At 41.7% G+C, this 20,541-nt stretch overlaps 1 protein-coding gene across 7 annotated transcripts in view; it reads right to left on the reverse strand.

Annotated features, from left to right (window-relative positions):
• LOC120933759 (NACHT, LRR and PYD domains-containing protein 3-like) overlaps positions 1–20,541 on the reverse strand; it is a 250,256-nt gene that overhangs the window by 131,952 nt on the left and 97,763 nt on the right. For all 7 annotated transcript variants that reach the window (XM_040347144.1, XM_040347141.1, XM_040347145.1 and 4 more), the window contains exon 4: positions 11,959–12,130. In XM_040347144.1, coding sequence (XP_040203078.1) covers positions 11,959–12,130 — 172 coding nt within the window. The remainder of the gene's footprint in view (positions 1–11,958; positions 12,131–20,541) is intronic.

Raw genomic sequence — 20,541 nt, forward strand, 5'->3', positions numbered from 1 at the left:
TATAAGGTACAAGGTATGTTTCAACAATCACATGAACAATGAAATCTCCACCCCCCTTCACACCATGGGGGGCTTCAATCACATACTTTTAGATAGACACCCTGGCACCGAACCTGATAAGACACATTCCTAGATAATGACATCAGTGGAGTTAATTACTAATTGTAACAGAATGCGTTACCCAGACAGCCTGAAAGGAGACTTCTGACCTTTTTGACTTAATCAGTTACAACACAGTATTGGCATCACACAATAGAACATGGTATGTCTTTCAATACACATCTTTAGACAGACGGTCTGTCTCCGACAGAAAGGTGTTTACACCTGATAATCAAAAGGCTTTAAACAGTGTTATCACACAATAGAAAGGTCTAGGAGCAGACCTGAATTAACACCTCTACAGCCTTACACAATGGACAATTAGTATATCTTCTGAGTCTATTGACCTGGTTGGGGGTCAGAATAAAATCACCTGTAATATCCCAAGACATCCTGGAATATGAACTATCAGTATCAGTAATGTCCCATCTCATAGAATTTATGATATCATTTCTTAGTCACCCTATGGCCCTATTGGACATAAGGTGACCCTAGACATAGGAGAATCTGAGTCTGTCACAGCATCATCGACCAACCTACTTGGAATTATCTAAACGTCAAGGATCTCAAATTACCTACGTTCTATTCTTTACCGAAAGTACACAAATCTTTGGTTCACCCTCCTGGTCGCCCGATTGTGTCTGATTGTCAAGGATTAAACGGAAAATGCAAGTGCATTGGTTGACAAGTACTTGCATCCTCACGTTATCTTATTATTATCTTATGTTAAGGATACCATTGACCTGCTTCGTAGCATTGACGGAAAACAAATTCCGCCGGGCACTTGGTTGGTCGCATTAGATGTAGAAAGTACTGTATATATAACTCGATTCCTCTTCTTGTCGTTACAGCCAGTTCGTCCTTCGGCTGCTTGAGTTCATCCTTACACGTAATGTTTTTGTATTCGGTACCTCCCACTTCCTCCAGGTGCAAGGTGTGGCTATGTGGATCATTTGTGCCCCCTCCTATGCCAACTTGTACCTGGGGGGGTGGTAGAGGGAACTTTTTCTAATGATCATTTATCATCACTGCTACAACATATGATCACTTGGTCTAGATATATAGACAACATTTTGATTTTTTGGTCAGGAACCAAGGATGAAATTTTGCAGCTAGGATACGGTTCCATACCCTTGAACACGTGCCATCACATGTTCGGGGGGTGGCATAGATGTGACTCTTTTACAACTTGAGACAAGGTGGATACACAGCTTGGATGCTTTTAGATACCCCGGGCTCAATGAGTACAGCAGCTACAAGTCATTTCTATAAGTTTCCTTGCTAATTTCTCCAATGAATACAAATTTGGGTTTCTACAGTCTGTGCTCCTTTTTTTACTGTGCTTTGGACTCCATGTGTATGACTAATTGTTCATTCATGTTAGTCTGAAATCCCTTCCCTTGCTTTTCCCTCACCAGTTCTCCTTTGCTCATCGCTCATCGCTAATTATGATCCTTTTACATGCATGGATCCACTTGGATGTTATTTTGGGGCTCTATATTGCCTCCTCTTTTTGTTTCATTTTATTTGTGTATACATTTATTCCTTGTTTTAGAAACATATATGTTGATTATCTTTACGGTTCTGTTTTGACTCCTTTATTGTATCTTAATTGTTAATTCAAGCAACTGTACAATTTACATTTTACATTGATTTTATATCATTTTCTTTTAGGCTGGATTCCTTTCGATGTCAGACCACCTTAGGTCCTTCTGTCATTTATATCTTGACATATGTTGGCCTCATGTTGACATTTTCTTTGTGCCCGATGCCTGTCCTTCTTGGGGTTTGGCTGTGGTGTTTGCTGTAATGTGCTTGGCCGGCACTCTGATCCCAAGCTGTGGCTGTATGGACACCCAAGGGCCGTGTTGTCATTGACACTCTGCCCGCCCCTTAGCTACGCCCTTGCAGCCTTTACCATCTATCCCTCTACTTCAAGAACTGCCTCCTCTGTTCTGTTTTTCCATTGGCGTGGATGGATCCCGTCCGCCTTGCTATCGCTGATGTTACACCATAAAGCAGTATGGGTCTTGTAGGCTTAGTTCGGGATGTGCGCAAGCGCCGTGGCTATCTCCTGTGCGTTGCCGTTCAGTTATGTCAGATGCTGACCGGCTGGGGGACTATTTAAACCGGTGCAGCCAGCCCTCATGTGCTGGCTTGTCGGTGGGGTGCTGTTTCACTGTTCCTATTGATCCCAGGTAATCAGCTCTGCTTTTCTTGTGGATAGGACTTACATGGTCTGGTTTGCTGACTTTACTGTATTGAAATCTTTTTTTTCTTCTCTCTATCATAATTCAGGTTCACTGGGCCAGATCCAGAAAGAAATACATTGGCACAGCGTATCAGAGATACACTACGCCGCCGAATCCTCAGCGAGTTTGTGCCGTAAGTTACGGCGGCGTAGTGTATTTCTGGCGGTGTATTTCAAATTGGGCGGGTTGGGGGCGGGTTTCATTTAAATGAAACGCGTCCCCGCGCCGAATGAAATGCGCATGCGTCGTTCCTAAATTTCCCGCCGTGCATTGTGCTAAATGACGTCGCAACTACGTCATTTTTTGAACTTAGACGTGAGTTACGTCCATCCCTATTCACGGACGACTTCCGCAATTTTTTTTTTTAATTTCGACGCGGGAACGACGGCCATACTTAACATGGCAATTCTATCTATACGCCGCAAAATACCAGCTTTAACTATACGGCGGAAAAAGCCGACTACAGACGACGTTAGAAAATGCGACGGCCGGGCGTACGTTCGTGGATCGTCGTAAATCGCTAATTTGCATACCCGACGTGGAAAACACCCCCAGCGGATGCCGAAGTATTGCATCTTAGATCCGAAGGCGTACAAAGACGTACACCTGTCGGATCTAACCCAGAAGCCGTCGTATCTTGTTTTGAGGATTCAAAACAACGATACGACGCGGGAAATTTAAAAAGTACACCGTACTTCGTCTGTGGATCTGCCCACTGTCTCTAACTGATCTACTGCTTCATAATGTGCACATCATTGCAGGTTTACTTTCTACTTCCCTGCTGATCTGACAGCTATGCTATTTATTGCATAGTGGTTTTTCTTGGTAAGCCCTTTTCTCATCCATTTTCCTTGTCCATATTCCTGACTGCATGGCCACATTTATCCCTTTTTAATTTCTTGTAGTTGGATCCTTATCTGCTATTGACTAACAATTTTGTATCTTGGCAGTCTAGTCAGCGCCCCCATTTTTATTCTTAACTTACTGTTGGTTCGGGTATGTATGGGAGGCTATTTTAGCCCCAATTGAGGGATAATTGTTAGCCATGGCATTATTGTTCATGGCAATTAACCCCTAATTAGCTCTCTATAACCTTATTTTTTGTAGTTTGAATCATTAGTCCCCTGCAACCACACTTGGGCTGGAGTCTTTGTCTTTCGCCCTTGGACGCCGCGTCTCGCCTGGTCCTTGACCTGGGGGTAGGTACAGTTTTTTTCTGTGCACTGAGTCTGTCTCTGAGGCCTTCACATTTGGACCCTTTTTTTTCGGACTTCTTTTGACTTTCAGCTTTATTTAGAAAATTATTGTATGTAAATTTACCAATATTGTTTTTTCTTATAGACTGTATTCACATAGAAGGGGGAGTGGTCTAGGATGGAGGAGTAGAGACACACGCTGCTGCTTTGATCCCTGAGCTCCAACCTCCCAACCGGCTAATCTGAGGATGTGTTAACCCAGCCCAGCCTGTTGCAGAACAAAGCTTGTAACCTTGCGTGTGGCAGTTGTGCAGCCTGTGTAGCAACCTGTAGCAGGAGATCTGTCAGAGACCCAAGGGGGGGGGGGACCTGGCTGAGCAGCTAAAGGAGAAAAAAAAATTGATATTGTACCGTACGGTAAAGGAGCGGGATTCAGACCTCTGGTATGAAGAAGAGGCAAGCCCGGGCACTTAAATCTTTGTCCATACCTTTGTCCACACCTGCTCAGACGGAGATCCGGAGATTCTTTCCCCAGACTCGTTCGATCGCTGCTGCAATTACTGCTGCTGCAGAAGCCGCTGTTTCCGCCGATATCGCTACTGCCGTGTGTGATCGCGAGAGAGAACACAAACCACGTGACACCGTGACGCTCCGGGAGTCAGACAGCCAAGACGCCTGTGAGACTGAGCGTGGAGAGACAAGCGGCCCTGGTGATTACAGAAAGCAAGGAGAGAGTGAGGAGATCGAGCGTGAGCGACAAAAGATAAGTGTGACATGTGTTTTGCAAAAGATAACTGAGACCACTAAACAAATTAAGCAAGTAGGGTGTAAGGAGAGACAATTTTGTACTTTATCTGAAGCAAAATCACCACACTTAGATACACGGCCTGATACGGTGGCATTTTCAGGCGGACAGGGGCTTCCTAAAGAAATACATATGGAGAAACAGACCCGAGATGAGTTAAAGGGCCAGACAGAATGTCAGGAAAGCCCATTGATAAAGCAGGCTGCTCAAGGCAAACAGGAGATGGATTTAAGGACTTTGTTACAAGCACTCCCAACTAGAACAGACCTCCAAACTTTACCTACAAGGGCAGATATGGAAGTGTTTGTTTCCCGGGTAGAAACAGATATGGAAGCTCTTGTAGCTAGAGTTGAAGAGATACACAGGAAAGATCTTGAAGTTGTATGGGGAGATATTCAAATGCTTGCAGACAAGATTGATAAGGATGAAAAATGCTTATCCTCTGTAGAAAAACGCATAACACAATTAGAACTGGAACAAACACAACAGTTAACCCATACAAATATTATTCAATTAAAGTTAGAAGAAATGGAAGACCGTAACCGCCGCAAGAATTTGAGATTTAGGGGGATCCCAAAGGCCATGGAGAAAGAAAATCTGCAAGAAATTATTCAGGCAATCTGTCTCCAAGTGACGGTGTCCCCCCTCCCACAGGCCATTGAATTTGAGCGAATTCACAGGTCTCTGGGACCTCGATCTGCTAACGCGGATAGGCCCAGGGACGTGATCTGTATTTTTTTGCGTTATGCACAAAAAGAGACTATTAGCCACATGGCCTGGGAGGCAGGGGAGGTATCGTATGAAGGCGCTCAGATAAAATTTTTACCCGATCTTTCCTGGGCTACCCTCCAGCGGAGAGCAATATTGCGCCCACTACTAGACAGTATTAGGAAATCGGGGGGATCTTACAGGTGGGGATATCCATTTTCTCTAACAGTCAAGAAAAACAAGCGATCATTTTCCCTGAAACAGCCATTAGACCTGCCAGAACTATTCAAGTTCATTGAAACAGTTCCTATGGAGATTCCGGACTGGTTACAATATATTCCGAGTTTGAATAAACGTTTAACTATTGTGGCAGTAACAGAAAGGGGGGAAGGAGGAGAGCTCATGGAGTCTACCTAAGGTTATGTGGTGGAGGGGGGGGTACAAGGGAGGAAAATGTAGGAACTTAATGAAGTCTCTCTAATGGAGAAAATGTTTTTTTTTTTTATTATTTTTAATTTTTTTTCTTTAAGCCTAAGTCCAGTTGCAATGGATCTGGCCTCCCCTGGTTTCCCCTCCCCCTGTTATACATCTATATGAGGCTCCCTTTGCTCTTTCTCCTCCCGCTCTTTTTTCCCCCTTTATTTCTGGGATGTTATTTCTTATATTTTTATATATATATGTATATATACATATATATATATATATATATATATATATATATATATATATATATATATATATATATATATATATATATATATATATATTATTTAAACTATTAACAATTTTTTTTCTAAGCTTACTAAATTAGAGAATTGCTAATTCTCCCATGGGGATGCCATACAATGCTATACGAGGGAAGTCTACCTTTTTATTTATTTATATATATATATTTTTTGGTGGAATATATTTTATAATAACTATAGGAAATAGTTATAAATGGGAAACTCAAACACAAAGTAATACACCGGGGGGGGGGGGGTTCTACCCTTTATAGGGTAATCTAGAAATCACATAAAGTAAACACGTATAGGAACACAAATATATAAGGGGATAAAAAGATTGGGTGATAGGGGGGGAAGAGAAAGGGGTAAAAGAGGGGTAGGGGAAGGAAATGGGAGGGAAGGGAGAAAGGGAAGAATTGGGAGAGGTATCGTATTTCTCTACTGGGGGGTTCTTATACATCACATATTGGTCACATGGGGAAGGTTATATAGTAAAGAAAAAGCGAATATAAAAAAGCACAGTTAAGTAGAAGTAGAAGCACATACTGGGAGGGATGGGAGGGGGATGTTTTTTTTTTTTTTAAGAGGTAGAAATATAAATTATTTTAATGGTGTTACCCTGGGAGGGCTATAATTGTTGTTTTATTTTGCCCCCTCGGTTTCGCCTCTCTGCCCATCTTCTTTTTTTTTTTGGTCCCCCTGTGCCGGGAATGGTCAACATAGGGGGGAGGGGGGGAGGTGGACATAAGTATATTGGTGAAATATAACCAATAGAGGAAGTTTATAAAGGGATGTTTGATGCAATTTGTGATGTGGAGACGAGACGCATTTATATTCCTCAGCCTTATCATAAGAATAAACTATAGCATATAATGTAAAAGGGTGGCATGACTATTATTAAAATTATAGACATATTTGTTTGTTTGTTTTTTTCCTTTGGAGACAGATTGAGGAATATAAATGGAGATCGTTTAAATTTAGCTTTCTGGTACTCTAAATATGGAAATGGAATGATATGAAGATATAAATTATATAGTGAATAATTCATGTCTAAAGAGGGAAAAATACGGGAGGGGTAGTTGTAATCTATGTATATAAATATCCCCATGGATTGTGGGGATTTAAGGGGGAGGGGAAGGAGAAAAAAGGGAGGTATTATTTTGGATGGGATTAAGTTGAAAATATGGTTTAGTTAGGAGGGGTTTGGAGATAATAATAAATGACAGCCGGGGGAGGGGGAGCTAGGGTGGGAGCCGCTCAACCATTTTGGGTCATCTCCCCCTAGTTAGGATTTCACCCACGGAGGTAACTGGGGGAAGACCCAGTCAGTGGTGTATATTTCCCTTAGGGGTATAGAGGGGGGAGGGGGAAGGTACTTTTGGAGGGGAATTAACATTTATATTTATTGAATCCTTTTTTTTATCTTTTTTTATTTCTTTTTCTCCACTTTTTCCCTGAGATGGCGGCTCTAAAAATAACATCATTGAACGCTAAAGGACTTAATGTACCAGAAAAACGTAGAATGCTCTTAAATGACTTAAGGAGGGAGGAAACAGATGTGGCTTACGTTCAAGAGACACACTTCAAGACAGGACATCTACCATTTCTCCAGAACAGATTCTTCCCTTGTGTCTATCATGCAATGAACCAGGAAGCAAAATCTAAAGGAGTATCGATTTTGATCTCCAACCAAATTGCTTGGACATTGTTAGATAAACGTCTGGACCTGAAAGCAAGGTATCTCTTTCTGAAGGGTACTATTGGAGGGACTAAAGTAACTTTGGCCACACTGTATGTACCAAACACCCATCAAGATGTATTTATTAAAAAGGTTCTCACAGACTTGATGGATTTCGCAGAGGGCAAGTTGATCTTGGGAGGAGATTTTAATGTTACTTTGGATCCCGGCCTGGATGTGTCTTCTGGGACATCATCGATCCCAGGGAAAGTTAGAAAAGGAATTCTGCATAAATTGCATGAGACACAGTTAGTAGATGTATGGAGGATATTACATGCAGAAGAAAGGGATTATTCTTTTTTTTCCAATCCACATCAGACATACTCTCGTATAGACTTTTTTTTGATTCCACACTACCTGATTACATCGGTAACGAAAGTAGAGGTTGGGAATATAACGTGGTCAGACCATGCCCCAGTCAGCGTGTGTCTTTCCCTTTCCGGTGCGGTTCTATCCCAGGACAGATGTTGGCGTTTAAATGTGAGTTTACTGCAAAACACGGAAATTAGGGAAGACGTTGCTAAAGAAATTGCAGCGTACTTTCAAATTAATGATACCCCTGGATCTGACCCGGGCATGGTTTGGGAAGCACACAAGACTGTGATTAGGGGGATCCTGATCAAGCATGGCTCGATCCTGAAAAAGAAACGTGATAAACAAATTAGGGAATTATTGGAAGATATTCAGAAGCTGGAAGTCCAACATAAAAAAACACAATTATCTAGTAGTGGGAGAGACTTAGGTTACTTAAGGAGACAGCTAACAGAGGTGATGCGTTTTAAAGCAAAGGCAACAATTCAAAGAGATTTAATTATGAATTTGGAGATAAGTGTAGTAAGTTATTGGCAGGAACACTCAAAGAAAAGAGAGGGTCAACATACATCCCCCAAATAAAAGGGAAGGAAGGACAATTAATACGAAAACCAAGAGAGATAGCCCAGACATTTGGGGATTATTATTCCTCCTTATATAATCTTGTTATAGATGTGAAATCCCAGCTAGAGATGAAGGAATATCTATCCGCCTCGGAGCTACCTAGATTGCCATTCCCAATTAGAGAGAGTCTAGAGAGACCTATTTCCATTGAGGAAGTAGATGCTACATTAAAAAAGATTAAGCCAGGAAAGACGCCAGGCCCCGATGGATTTACTTTAAGGTACTATAGGGAATTCTCCACACTATTAATAGGCCAAATGACAACATTTTTCGACGCTCTTGGAAGTACTGCAAAGTTTCCCCCAGACGCACTCCTTGCGCATATTACAGTGATACCCAAGGAGGGGAAGGACCCGGCAGACTGTGGCAGTTACAGGCCTATCTCTCTATTAAATGTTGACTTAAAATTATTTTCAAAAATAATTGCAACCAGTCTCCAACCATGGATGGTGCAGTTAGTGAACTTTGACCAAGTAGGTTTTATCCCTGGAAGAGAAGCCAGGGATAATACAATTAAAATCATCAATTTGATTCATTATGCGGAGACAAAAAAACCCTAGCGTCATGGTGAATACTGATGCCGAAAAAGCATTTGATAGGGTGAATTGGGGGTTCCTGGAGGAGATGCTGAGTCAGGTGGGGCTGGGGGCACATATGGTCAGGTGGATCATGAGTGTCTACACGACCCCACGTGCCTCAGAAAAAGTAAATGGAGTCCTTTCTCGCCCGTTTAAGATCTCAAATGGTACAAGACAGGGATGCCCCTTATCGCCCTTGCTGTTTGCTCTTTCACTGGAGCCTTTATTAAATAGAATCCGTCAGAATTTGAATATCCAGGGAATTCAGATGGGGGAGCAGATACACAAGGTGGCAGCATACGCAGACGATCTTCTTTTCTCCTTGACCAACCCTCATATTTCCCTGCCTAATCTGATAAACAAAAATTGAGCTATACGGAAGGATGTCTAATTTAAAAATTAATAGAACTAAATCAGAGGCAATGGAGGTGGCAATGCCAGCCAACATGGGGGAAACCATAAGACTGAACTTTGGATTTAAATGGGGGAAGGCCCTGAAATATTTGGGTACTTATATACCAGCAAATATAAAGAATATTTTTGGGTTAAACTTCCCATCCCTGTATAGCTCAATACAAACACTTCTAGATAAATGGCAACATGGACTTCATTCCTGGTTTGGGCGGAGTAGTACAGTGAAGATGTCGATTTTGCCAAAAATACTGTATCTCTTCCAGGCACTCCCAATTTCTATCCCAGCTTCTTTCCTTCGGCAATTAGATAGGCTGTTTATTAACTTTATATGGGCGGGGAAATGCCCTAGAATAAAGAGAGAATTACTTAGAAAGCCGAGGAGAGTAGGGGGGATGGCTGTCCCAGCTATAGTGAAATACTATAGAGCAACTCACCTGACAAGGATGGTGGACTGGTGCAGGCATAGAGTGTCAAAATGTTGGGTAGATATTGAACTAACCTGTAGCCCGATCCCATTATCTAGAGCATCGTGGTGTTATGCAGAATTACCAATATATCTTAAAAAACACCCTACAATAGGACCTACGTTAAGAATATTAGCAAAAATATGTAGGAATCAGGAATTCTCGTCAAAATATTCACCATTGCTACCTATATTAGGAAATCCTAAATTCACCCCGGGTTTGGAAAAGGGCAATTTTGAGAACCTTAGACAGAAGGGCGGCTATCAGGCCGCATATTTTATACAGTCAGAAGATTGGCCCTCAGTGGGCGATCTGACAAAGGATGGGGGTCCTTTGGGCTCACTTTCTGGCAGGCAATCCAGTTAAACCATTTCCTGGGGTCACTAGGATCGGTGGAGAACTTTCAAAGGCAGTTGACAGTGTTTGAACAATACTGTAGCGATGAAGAACCACTCTTGCAGGTGGTATCAAAGATGTATGGTCTTTTGAATGCTCCTCCAGAAGAGTATGTGATGTCAGGAATTGGCAAATGGGAAGAAGCCCTGGAGAGAAATTTCACTCCAACTGAACGGAAACAGATTATTTTACTGACATTTAACTCTTCGATTTCTACAAGAACCCAAGAGGCCAGTTATAAAATTCTCACACAATGGTACTATACCCCAGTAAGGCTGAATAAATTTGCAAAAGAAAACTCAGACCAATGTTGGAGATGTGGGAGGGAGCGGGGAACTCTTTTGCATATATTCTGGACTTGTGAAAAAATGAGACATTATTGGGAGGAAGTTAGGAGAATATCCCAAAATGTTACAAAATATCAGATACCAAATGATCCCGCTTTCTTCCTGCTCCATTGCTCACAAATTCCAGTCCAGAGTTACAGGAAATCAGTCATATGTCACATGATCAATGCAGCAAAGGTGGGAGTCCCCCGAAGCTGGAGGGACTCTAGACCTCCCTCTATAGCACGGTGGCTTTTGAGGATTCAGGAGATAGAGGCAATGGAGTATTTAGTTCTCTCAGCTCAGAATAGGAGGAAACAATATAACGATACCTGGTTGGGTTGGAAAACATTTATTAACTCAGAGGAAGGGAAGAAAATGTTTGAGGAAAAATAACAGGTAAAGGGACTCTATAAGATTTGGTGCCACACACCTCAGAGAATAGTGGATATGGAGGGGGGGAGGGAGGGGTGGTCCTTTTTTTTTTTTGTTCCCTTCTCTCTCTTTGACTTAGTCCGTAGGTCGAAGAAGTAATGTAAAGGGGAGAAAGGGATACATTGGGTATAGGAAATCCCCATCCTATTATGTTGTTGGATAGAATAAGGTATATGTTATATTGGTGTATTTGTATTATGTGGACGTGGTGATGCTGTTTTTCTTTCTCTTGGAATATGTATGCTATTTTGTATGCCTTTCCCCTTTGCAAAATAAAAAAAATATTAATACAAAAAAAAGACTGTATTCACTACACTGAACGAATTCCATACTCCTGAAGAAGAACAGGGAGGCATTTTGGGACATTGTGTTATACTTATCACAATTCAGTATATATTTCTATAGCTTACAGTCTTCATTTTTACTCAATTGAATTGAATAAAATGTTGCCTTCATTTAATTTTGCTTCCAAAATTCATGTGACTTGTTTAGGCACCGTCATAATCCCTCCATCCCTTCCTTTACTTTTTACCTATTGTACAGGGATGAGGTGCCAAATCTATTAGAGGATACACCAACCACTTCCACCTCTTTTCTATTGTGTAGCAAAGTTTGTTTAAAAAAATACAAATTCTGATCTGACAGTGAGGATTTGTTTGGAAATGGGAACAAGAGAAAATCTACCAAAGAGAAAAGGAGAGAATAAAGGTAGTGGTGATGAGTGCGGTGTATGTGTACAGTGTTTATCACCGACAATGGAGTTACACTTGGGATAATTAGTGCCAATCATTATTTTGAGATAATTGGTGTCACTCATTATTTTGAGATGATTGGTGTCAACCATTATTTTACCAAATTGTTGTCTGAAAACACAAAGTCCTCTTACCTGTCTGTGTGATCTCATCCAGAATGGCCAATAAATTAGGATGAGGATGATCTTTCTGTAGTGCATGGAGACATTCCCAGAGTCCAATCACAGCTTTTCTTCCCCGATCCTGAATATCTTGTAACAAGGTACGAGAGAAGGAAGACGGGTCTTTTTCCATTGATGTGTATTTCTGGAAAATATATATGATTATTTTATCATATCTGCTGTTAAAATGTAACTTAATTTCTTTTGGATAAATACATAAAATGATTCTGGGTGCTTTGAACATTCCATTCAGAAAAGAACATCTTGTTACAAAGGAAGTTATCCTGGGTACCGCTGACACTTGCCTGAAATCTTCCTGGCCTTTGTGTGCTTTTGCATTTCTCCCATTATATTTTGATTCAATAGGACTGTGACAAACCCTATGTTCTCAAACAGCACTCGGTCTGCCGTCAATGCTTCCTCTGTCCAGAACCAGCACCATCCAATAATCTCCAGCCCCCCAGACAACACCTCAGTGTAGAGTGGCAAACAACAAACTGCTTTATATTCACACATGAACACAACAGAGATCTCACTTCAAAACACTTCCCTCCCACCCTTGGAAAACAGGGCGGGTTAAACTGTCCAATGACAATGGATACAGAGGTCAGATCTGTTCAAACTTCTCATTGGTAAACAGTCTTATCCACAGGGGGCTGCTGGAGGAAACCCCCTCCCTCATTCCTCACAGCAAGACACTTAATACTCCCATAATACTTGAGGCAGATAGCCACAATAGACAATAGAATACAGTCACACCGCAAACCATCACAGCAAATAGTCCAACAGCATGAGACAACATACGTTATATATACATATATACAGCATTGAGTCTGACTAGCACAGATCATAGTGGGGTTCTCATTCACAATGTGACCCTATTAGAGACACAGGGTGCTTTACACAATACAGGCGTCGGGGGAAGCTGGACAAGGAGCCTCCAGAACTCTCCAGGGCAAGCTGAGTTCCACAAACCCCAGACCCAAAGTCACTCCTGTCACAAAGACACTACCAGAGGTGCAGGCAAGAGACAACAGATCAGATTTATACTATTCACTACAGGGGGTGATAATGTGTTGCCAAACAGTGCTACCCATTAGTGCCCATCATTGCTGCCCATCGCTGCCCATAAGTGCCACCCATCAGAGCCCATCAGTGCTGCATATCAGTGCCACCTATCAGTACCCATCAGTGCTGCCTATTTGTGCACATCAGTGCTACATATTAGTGCCTCCTCAGTGCTGCCTCATCAGTGTCCATCAGTGAAGGAGGAAAATTATTTACAAATGTCAGGTCACCTGAGGCCAGGTGACAGATACACACCGTTAGGGTCAGGAGTGCACCGCTAAGGCTGTGGACCTTACGGCTGACTGCTGCAGATGGAACTCCGGGTGGTTAAAGGAAGGTGGGTCCACTGGAGCACCAACACAGATTCCACAGGGAGCTAGAGCATAAGATTCCCCAGGGTGTGGAGTCTAAGAGCCAGCAGGTGTTCACCAGAGCCTCTAGTGGTGAGGATTGACTGGGCTGCAACTGGCTGCAGGTCGCAGCCCCCAGAGTCTCCCAGCTCACACTTCCAGTAGGCTACAAGAGGATAGAGGTGAAGCAGCAACTCAGGATAACAAGAGATAGTAAGGGGATAAGCCAAAGATCAGGGTGACTAGCAGACAAGGATAAACATAGAAAACGCCAAAGGTCAGGGTCACAAGCAGTCATGGATAGTCAAGAACAAGCCAAGATCGGTAAAACAGACACAGACATAGAGCACACGGCAAGCTGGAAACCAAACACACAATAGCTAACAAACAATGTTGATCAGCACGGCTGGCTTGCAGTGCACAGGTTAATATAGAGTTCCCTGATGGGGCCTGGGGTGGAGCCATGCTTAGAGGAGAGATTACTTACGCAGCCAGGTGAGAGTGTCTGGCCTCTAAAGCTGAACACATGGAGGAGAGGTAAGCTGGCAGACAAACATTACTGCATAACCATGAGAATAAAACATTGTTTAAACAAACACAAAGAAAAAGGTATTTTTTTTTAAAATGTTGGTATTTTTTAAAAATAAAAAAGCCAGTAGTGATAAAATACCACCAAAAGAAAGCTCTATTTGTGGGGGAAAAAGATAAAAATGTCATATAGTTAGTGTTGAATGACAATGTCATTCAAAGTGCGACAGCGCTAAAAGCTAGTCCCCCTGTTTTCCCATTTCAAGCTGACCACCCTAGGCATTAGATTAGATTATTAATATATATGTGTATGTATTTTATATTAGGGATGAGCCGAACATCCCCCGTCCGGTTCGCACCAGAACCTGCGAACAGACCAAAAGTTTGTGTGAACTTTAGAACCCTGTTAAAGTCTATGGGACTCGAACGTTTGAAATCTAAAGTGATAATTTTAAAGGCTAATATGCAAGTTATTGATCCTAAAAAGTGTTTGGGGACCTGAATCCTGCCCCAGGGGACATGTATCAATGCAAAAAAAAGTTTTAAAAACTGCAGTTTTTTCAGGAGCAGTGATTTTAATAATGCTTAAAGTGAAACAATAACATTTAATTATTCCTTTAAATGTCATACCTGGGGGTGTATAGTATGCCTGTGAAGTAGCGCTTGTTTCCCGTGCTTAGAACTGTCCCTGCACAAAATGTAATTTCTGAAGGAAAAAAAGTCATTTAAAATCACTTGCGGCTATAATGAATTGTTGGCTCCCGGCAATTCAGAGAAAAGTCATTCATAAAAAAGAAAAAAAAAGCGTGGGGGTTCCCCCAAATTCAATTACCAGGCCTTTCTGGTCTAGTTTTAAATTTTTTTTTTAAATGGCATGGATTTCCCCCCAAAAATACACACCAGACCCCTTATCCGAGCACGCAATCTGGCAGGCCACAGGAAAAGAGGGGGGGACGAGAGAGTGCACCCCTCCTGAACCATACCAGGCCACATGCCCTCAACATTGGGAGGATGCTTTGGGGGGTTTGTGACCCCTGAAAGCACTATTTCCCCATGTTGATGGGGACAAGGGCCTCATCCCCTCAACCCTTGCCCGGTGGTTGTGGGGGTCTGCGGGCAGGGGGCTTATCGGAATCTGAAAGACCCCTTTAACAAAGGGGACCCCCAGATCCCGCCCCCCCCCTATGTGAATTGGTAATGGGGTACATTGTACCTCTACCATTACAGTAAGAAAGTGTAAAGAATTGTAATTAAAAAAAAACACACACACACACCGTGGAGAAAGTCCTTTATTCAAAATAAATAAATTAAAAATACAGCTGTGGTAATCCACTCTCGGTCTCCGCTCCAACGCTGTTGGTATCCTGTGATCTCCTCTCCGCCAGGGTCCAGCGATGAGAAGATCTCTTCTTCATCCAGGTCCGGGATCCAGCGATGAGATGTCCATCCAGCGCACGCATTGCTTGTCTCCACTGGAAACAGCCCGGCGAATGTTGCGACTTCAGCAGTGACAGCTCTTATGTAGGTGAGGGCGGGGCCACCCGTCCCCCTCTGACGCAAGGGAGAGCCCAGGCTTCCCCAGTTCTCCACTGTGTGTGTTTTTTTTTTACAATTCTTTACACTTCCTTAGTGAAATGGTAGAGGTACAATGTACCCCATTACCAATTCACATGGGGGGCGGGGTCACAGACCCACCAAAGCATCCTCCCAATGTTGAGGGCATGTGGCCTGGTACAGTTCAGGAGGGGGGAGCTCTCGTCCCCCCTTTTTCCTGTGGCCTGCCAGGTTGCGTACTCAGATAATATGTGGATTTTTGGGAGAACTCCACGCCATTTTTTTTTTTTTGGGTGGAGTTCCCCTTAAAATCCACACCAGACCTGAAGGGTCTGGAATGGATATTAGGGGGAACCCCACGTAATTTTTGTTTTAAATTTGACGCGGGGTTCCCCTTAATATCCATACCAGACCTGAAGGGCCTGGTAATTAAATTTGGGGGACCCCCATGTTTTTTTTTTATTTTTATGAATGACTTTTCTCTGAATTGCCGGGAGCCGACAATTCAGTATAGCCACGAGTGATTTTAAATTACTTTTTTTTTTCTTCAGAAATTACACTTTGTGCAGGGACAGTTCTAAGCACGGGAAATAAGCGCTACCTCACAGGCATATTATATACCCCCCTAGGTATGCAATTTAAAGTAATATTTCACTTTTATTGTATCACTTTAAGCATTATTAAAATCACTGCTCCCGAAAAAAAATGCTGTTTTTAAAACTGTCCCCTGGGGCAGGACAGCAGGTCCCCAAAGACTTTTTAGGACAATAACTTGCATATTAGCTTTTAAAATTAGCACTTTAGATTTCTCCCATAGACTTTTACAGGGTGTTTCGCGGCTTTTCGAATTTGCCACGAACACCCTAAATAGTTCGCTGTTCGAGTCGAACATGAGTTCGACTCGAACTCAAAGCTCATTTCTATTTTATATATTGTGTTATATGTAGGCATTCCAGGACAAATCCATTTTACACATCAAAAGGGTGTTAATGTTGTGCAGGGCAACATTGATATCTGTTAATCTAATTACGCATTTCAAAGGGGATTTGTTGATCAAAGGGGATAGTGACCAAACAAGATTTACTCCACATATCAAAGGGGACAGATAGTGACTCTGTGCTATGTTAATGTTAATATGCAAGAATGCAAATATTATTATTTATAGCACATTAACCCACCAACAAAATGGCCACACCCAGCAGAACACATACACCTTCAGTAACATGGCCGCCATTCAACATCCTGTGTTTTGAGCTTCAGGAAAATGGCCGCCCTCATCAGAATTCCCTATACGAATATAAGGACATCCTTTGTGCTTGTTTTCTTATCCCCTGATGAAGTCACGTGATCAGTGACGACACGCGCCGGGACAACGCAAGCACCGGAGGTGACACGGAAGAGCTTGGATTATTTTTCGGATTATTACAGATTATTTTCAAAATTACTACACCATATCGGGATCTTCCTTTATCCTTTCCCTGCTCATTTTGGGTACGATCGTTGTAGAACATATACCTTATGGACAGGTGAAGTGTCCCATATAGCCAGACCATTATCCCCAGGCTCAACATAAGGCCGGATCGATATATTTACATGCTGTAACCTCACAGCAGTGAGGTAAGAGGCCACTCATTCACTGTCACCAGAAGGATACCTACAGAGTGGATATATATTGTCACCATCACCCATATCCAGCACTTATCATCCCACTATATTTTTTGAACGTTTTTCACTATGCATGCAGCTTGCATATTGTACAATTGAGCTTACGCAGCTCAATTGTACAATAAAAAAATCCCAATAATAAATAACAATAAATCCCAGTCCCAATAAAGACGACGTAGCAGTCGTGGTGGGAACAATCGTGAATTCCAGACTGGACTATGCTAACGCCCTGTACCTCGGACTCCCAAAGTACCAAATCTCCCGTCTGCAAGTCGTTCAGAATACGGCCGCCAGACTGGTGACTGGAAAAAAAAAATGGGAATCAATCTCACCTTCGTTGAGAACCCTTCACTGGCTGCCAGTAAAAGACAGAATTGCATTTAAAGCACTCTGCCTGACACATAAGTGCATCCATGGGAAGGCTCCGCAATATCTTTGCGACAAGATAGAACCTCACAATTCGAATCGCGTTCTGCGATCCACCTACCAAAATCTGGTCAGGGTACCAAAAACCAAATACAAGTCCAAAGGAGAAAGAAGGTTTGCTTTTCAGGGTCCTAGACTATGGAACGCTTTACCAACCAGCATTCGGTTGGAGGAAAACCACCTGACTTTCAGAAGACGGATCAAAACTCTGCTCTTTTGATGTCATGAGACACGAACAACTAGCGCCCAGAAGCGATTCAGTTCGCATGCGCCGCGCTTTATAAGTTTTTCATTCATTCAATAAAAAAAATTGCAGATCGCCGCCATTACTAGTAAAAAAAAAATAATAAAAAAAATATTCTGTCCCCTATTTTGTAGGCGCTATAACTTTTGCGCAAACCAAAACCAGAATACGTATCGGCCTAGACTGAGAAAAAAAAATGGGCTATTTATTATAGCAACAAGTAAAACATAGTATTTTTTTTTCAAAATTGTCGCTTTTTTGTTTATTGCGCAAAAAATAAAAACCGCAGAGGTGATCAAATACCACCAAAAGAAAGCTCTGTTTGTGGAAAAAAAGGACGTCAATTTTCTTTGGGAGCCACGTCGCATGACCGTGCATTTGTCAGTTAAAGCGAAGCAGTGCCGGAAGCTGAAATTTCACCTGGGTAGGAGGGGGGTATATGTGCCCAGTAAGCAAGTGGTTAAAGAGATAATGAGTAATAAGTAATAAGTAATAAGGTAGAATTGAAGAAGAAGAATACTTGCAATTAATGTCCAAGGGTTGATCAGAGTTCGATCGATGAACTGGGTAATCGGTGCTCAAAACTTGGCAGATGTTCCTGCTTGGATGGTCAAAAAGGAGAACCCCTGATGACTTGACATCTCCTCTTTTCTGTCAGATCAAAGGGGCGCTGACACGACCAGTGACCAATTGTCTGGTCAACTTAGTTAGGGGTTGGTTACTGGGAGGGGTCCACATTCATGCCCATATCCCACGTCACTTTGTGATCCATTTTCATATCTCTGCAACTCTAATGCCGTGTACACATGGTCGTTTTTTGTGATGAAAAAAAACGACATTTTTAAAAACGTCATTTAAAATGACTGTGTGTGGGGAAAACGTTGTTTTGTCTTGTGAAAAACGACAAAAAAAAATCGAGCATGCTTCAATTTTTTATGTCGTTTTCGTCACAATAAATGATAGTGTGTGGGTAAAACGAAGTTTTTAAAAATGCGCATGCTCAGAAGCAAGTTATGACGGGAGCTTGAATGGAACAGAGTGCCGTCGTACGTGCTGAACGTAACCGTGCTTTGCTAGAGAAAACGATGGTGTGTAGGCAACTTCGTTTTTTAAAATGAAGTTTGAAAAACATTGTTTTGTTTCATGATAAAAAACTTTGTTTTATTTCATCACAAAAAATGACCGTGTGTACACGGCATAATGTTTGCAGACTAACAATATCCATTTTATTGTTCAGTGTGATATTTGCTTTATGAAAAGTCCAAACATGACAAGTTTGCCCATCCTATGATTAAGTGACGTGGTGTCACGATACGCGTGAGGAGGAAGTAGGAGGATTCGCTGGTGACGTCATCCGCTTGCGGCCGCAGAGCAGAGACGAATCTGTCTGTTTTACATGCTGATGATTCAGCGCTGTTTGTAAGTGCTACCTTGTTTTTTAATCCAAATAAATTGTGTACGTTTTTACGCTATGGAAGCATCCCTGTTTTTATATTTGAGCGCCATTGCTGGGACCCTGTGAGACGGTTCGTGTGTGAGTGAAGCAGCAGGTTGGCTGGGAAATACCCTCTTTGGCAGCATTACAGGCTTTAATATAGCCTCTGTGAGGTAAGGGGCTTGCATGAACGCTGATTCGTACATCTACATTGTGGAAAGCCTGGTGGTTGGTGGAGCACTTATGCACCTTTCAAGTTTATGATTGAAGCATTCATTGAATTTATTTTCTCTGCACGTCTGTGCACTGGACACATTGTTGGATTCTATCCATTGGTTTCTGCACGTTTGTGCACTGGACACTTTTTGATATTATATTATAAATATTATATTTTTTTATGTATATTTTTATCATCACATTTTTTTATATATTTTTTATGACACGTTTTTTGTGTTTTTCACGTTTTCGGAAGTTTATGGGACATTTTCACTTCGGTCTATTTATAGATTGGGTTTTGTTAACCCATGCATGTCATTTATTTCACTTATAAGGACGTTTATTCTCAACACATATATTGGACTACAGCTTTATGATTGCACATATGCACTTTCAATGAATCAAGCACTTTACTGGATCTTTTTCACTTATTATTATTATTATTATTATTATTATTTATTTATGGTATTTGTATTTTGATTTTTTATCTATATTTATTATCTATATAATATTGGCACGTTTGCTCAGTATTAGGATATTTCACCTTTATTGCCCCTCACATTATTTATTAAGGTCTGGGTGCTTTCCTTATCCCGGGTTTTGAGGATTGATTACATTCATTGTATTTACATTGTGCTTATATAGGCACGTGTGTATATTTAAACAAGGATATTCGTATTATTATTCTCTCACTCTTATCACCCTCCACATTATCCTATTGATGTTGGATGGTTGTTGAAACTGCAATTGGAGTGGAACACCTCTAGAAATACAGGAAGTGGTGGATTTTTTACTTTGATTGAAATTTTTCAACAGGAAGTGTTTTAATATAGTTTTTAGTTATTTATTGCAAGCGCCATTGCACCCCCCCCCCCCATATTTTAAAACAAGTTTGCCATTGTTATTTTACCTAGGACTAATAAATGGGGCCAGGGGCCTTCCATATAATTGATCATATTCATGTCTGGGCTTGAAACGTTACAAATTATCTGAGGAAACTAAATATGTCCGTTCTTTGGCTGTGCTATGAGTTAGCTGGAAGTTATGAAACCTGCTTAACTTTCATACCT

The sequence above is a fragment of the Rana temporaria genome, chromosome 3 (assembly GCF_905171775.1).
Source record: "Rana temporaria chromosome 3, aRanTem1.1, whole genome shotgun sequence".
Lineage (NCBI taxonomy): Eukaryota > Metazoa > Chordata > Amphibia > Anura > Ranidae > Rana > Rana temporaria.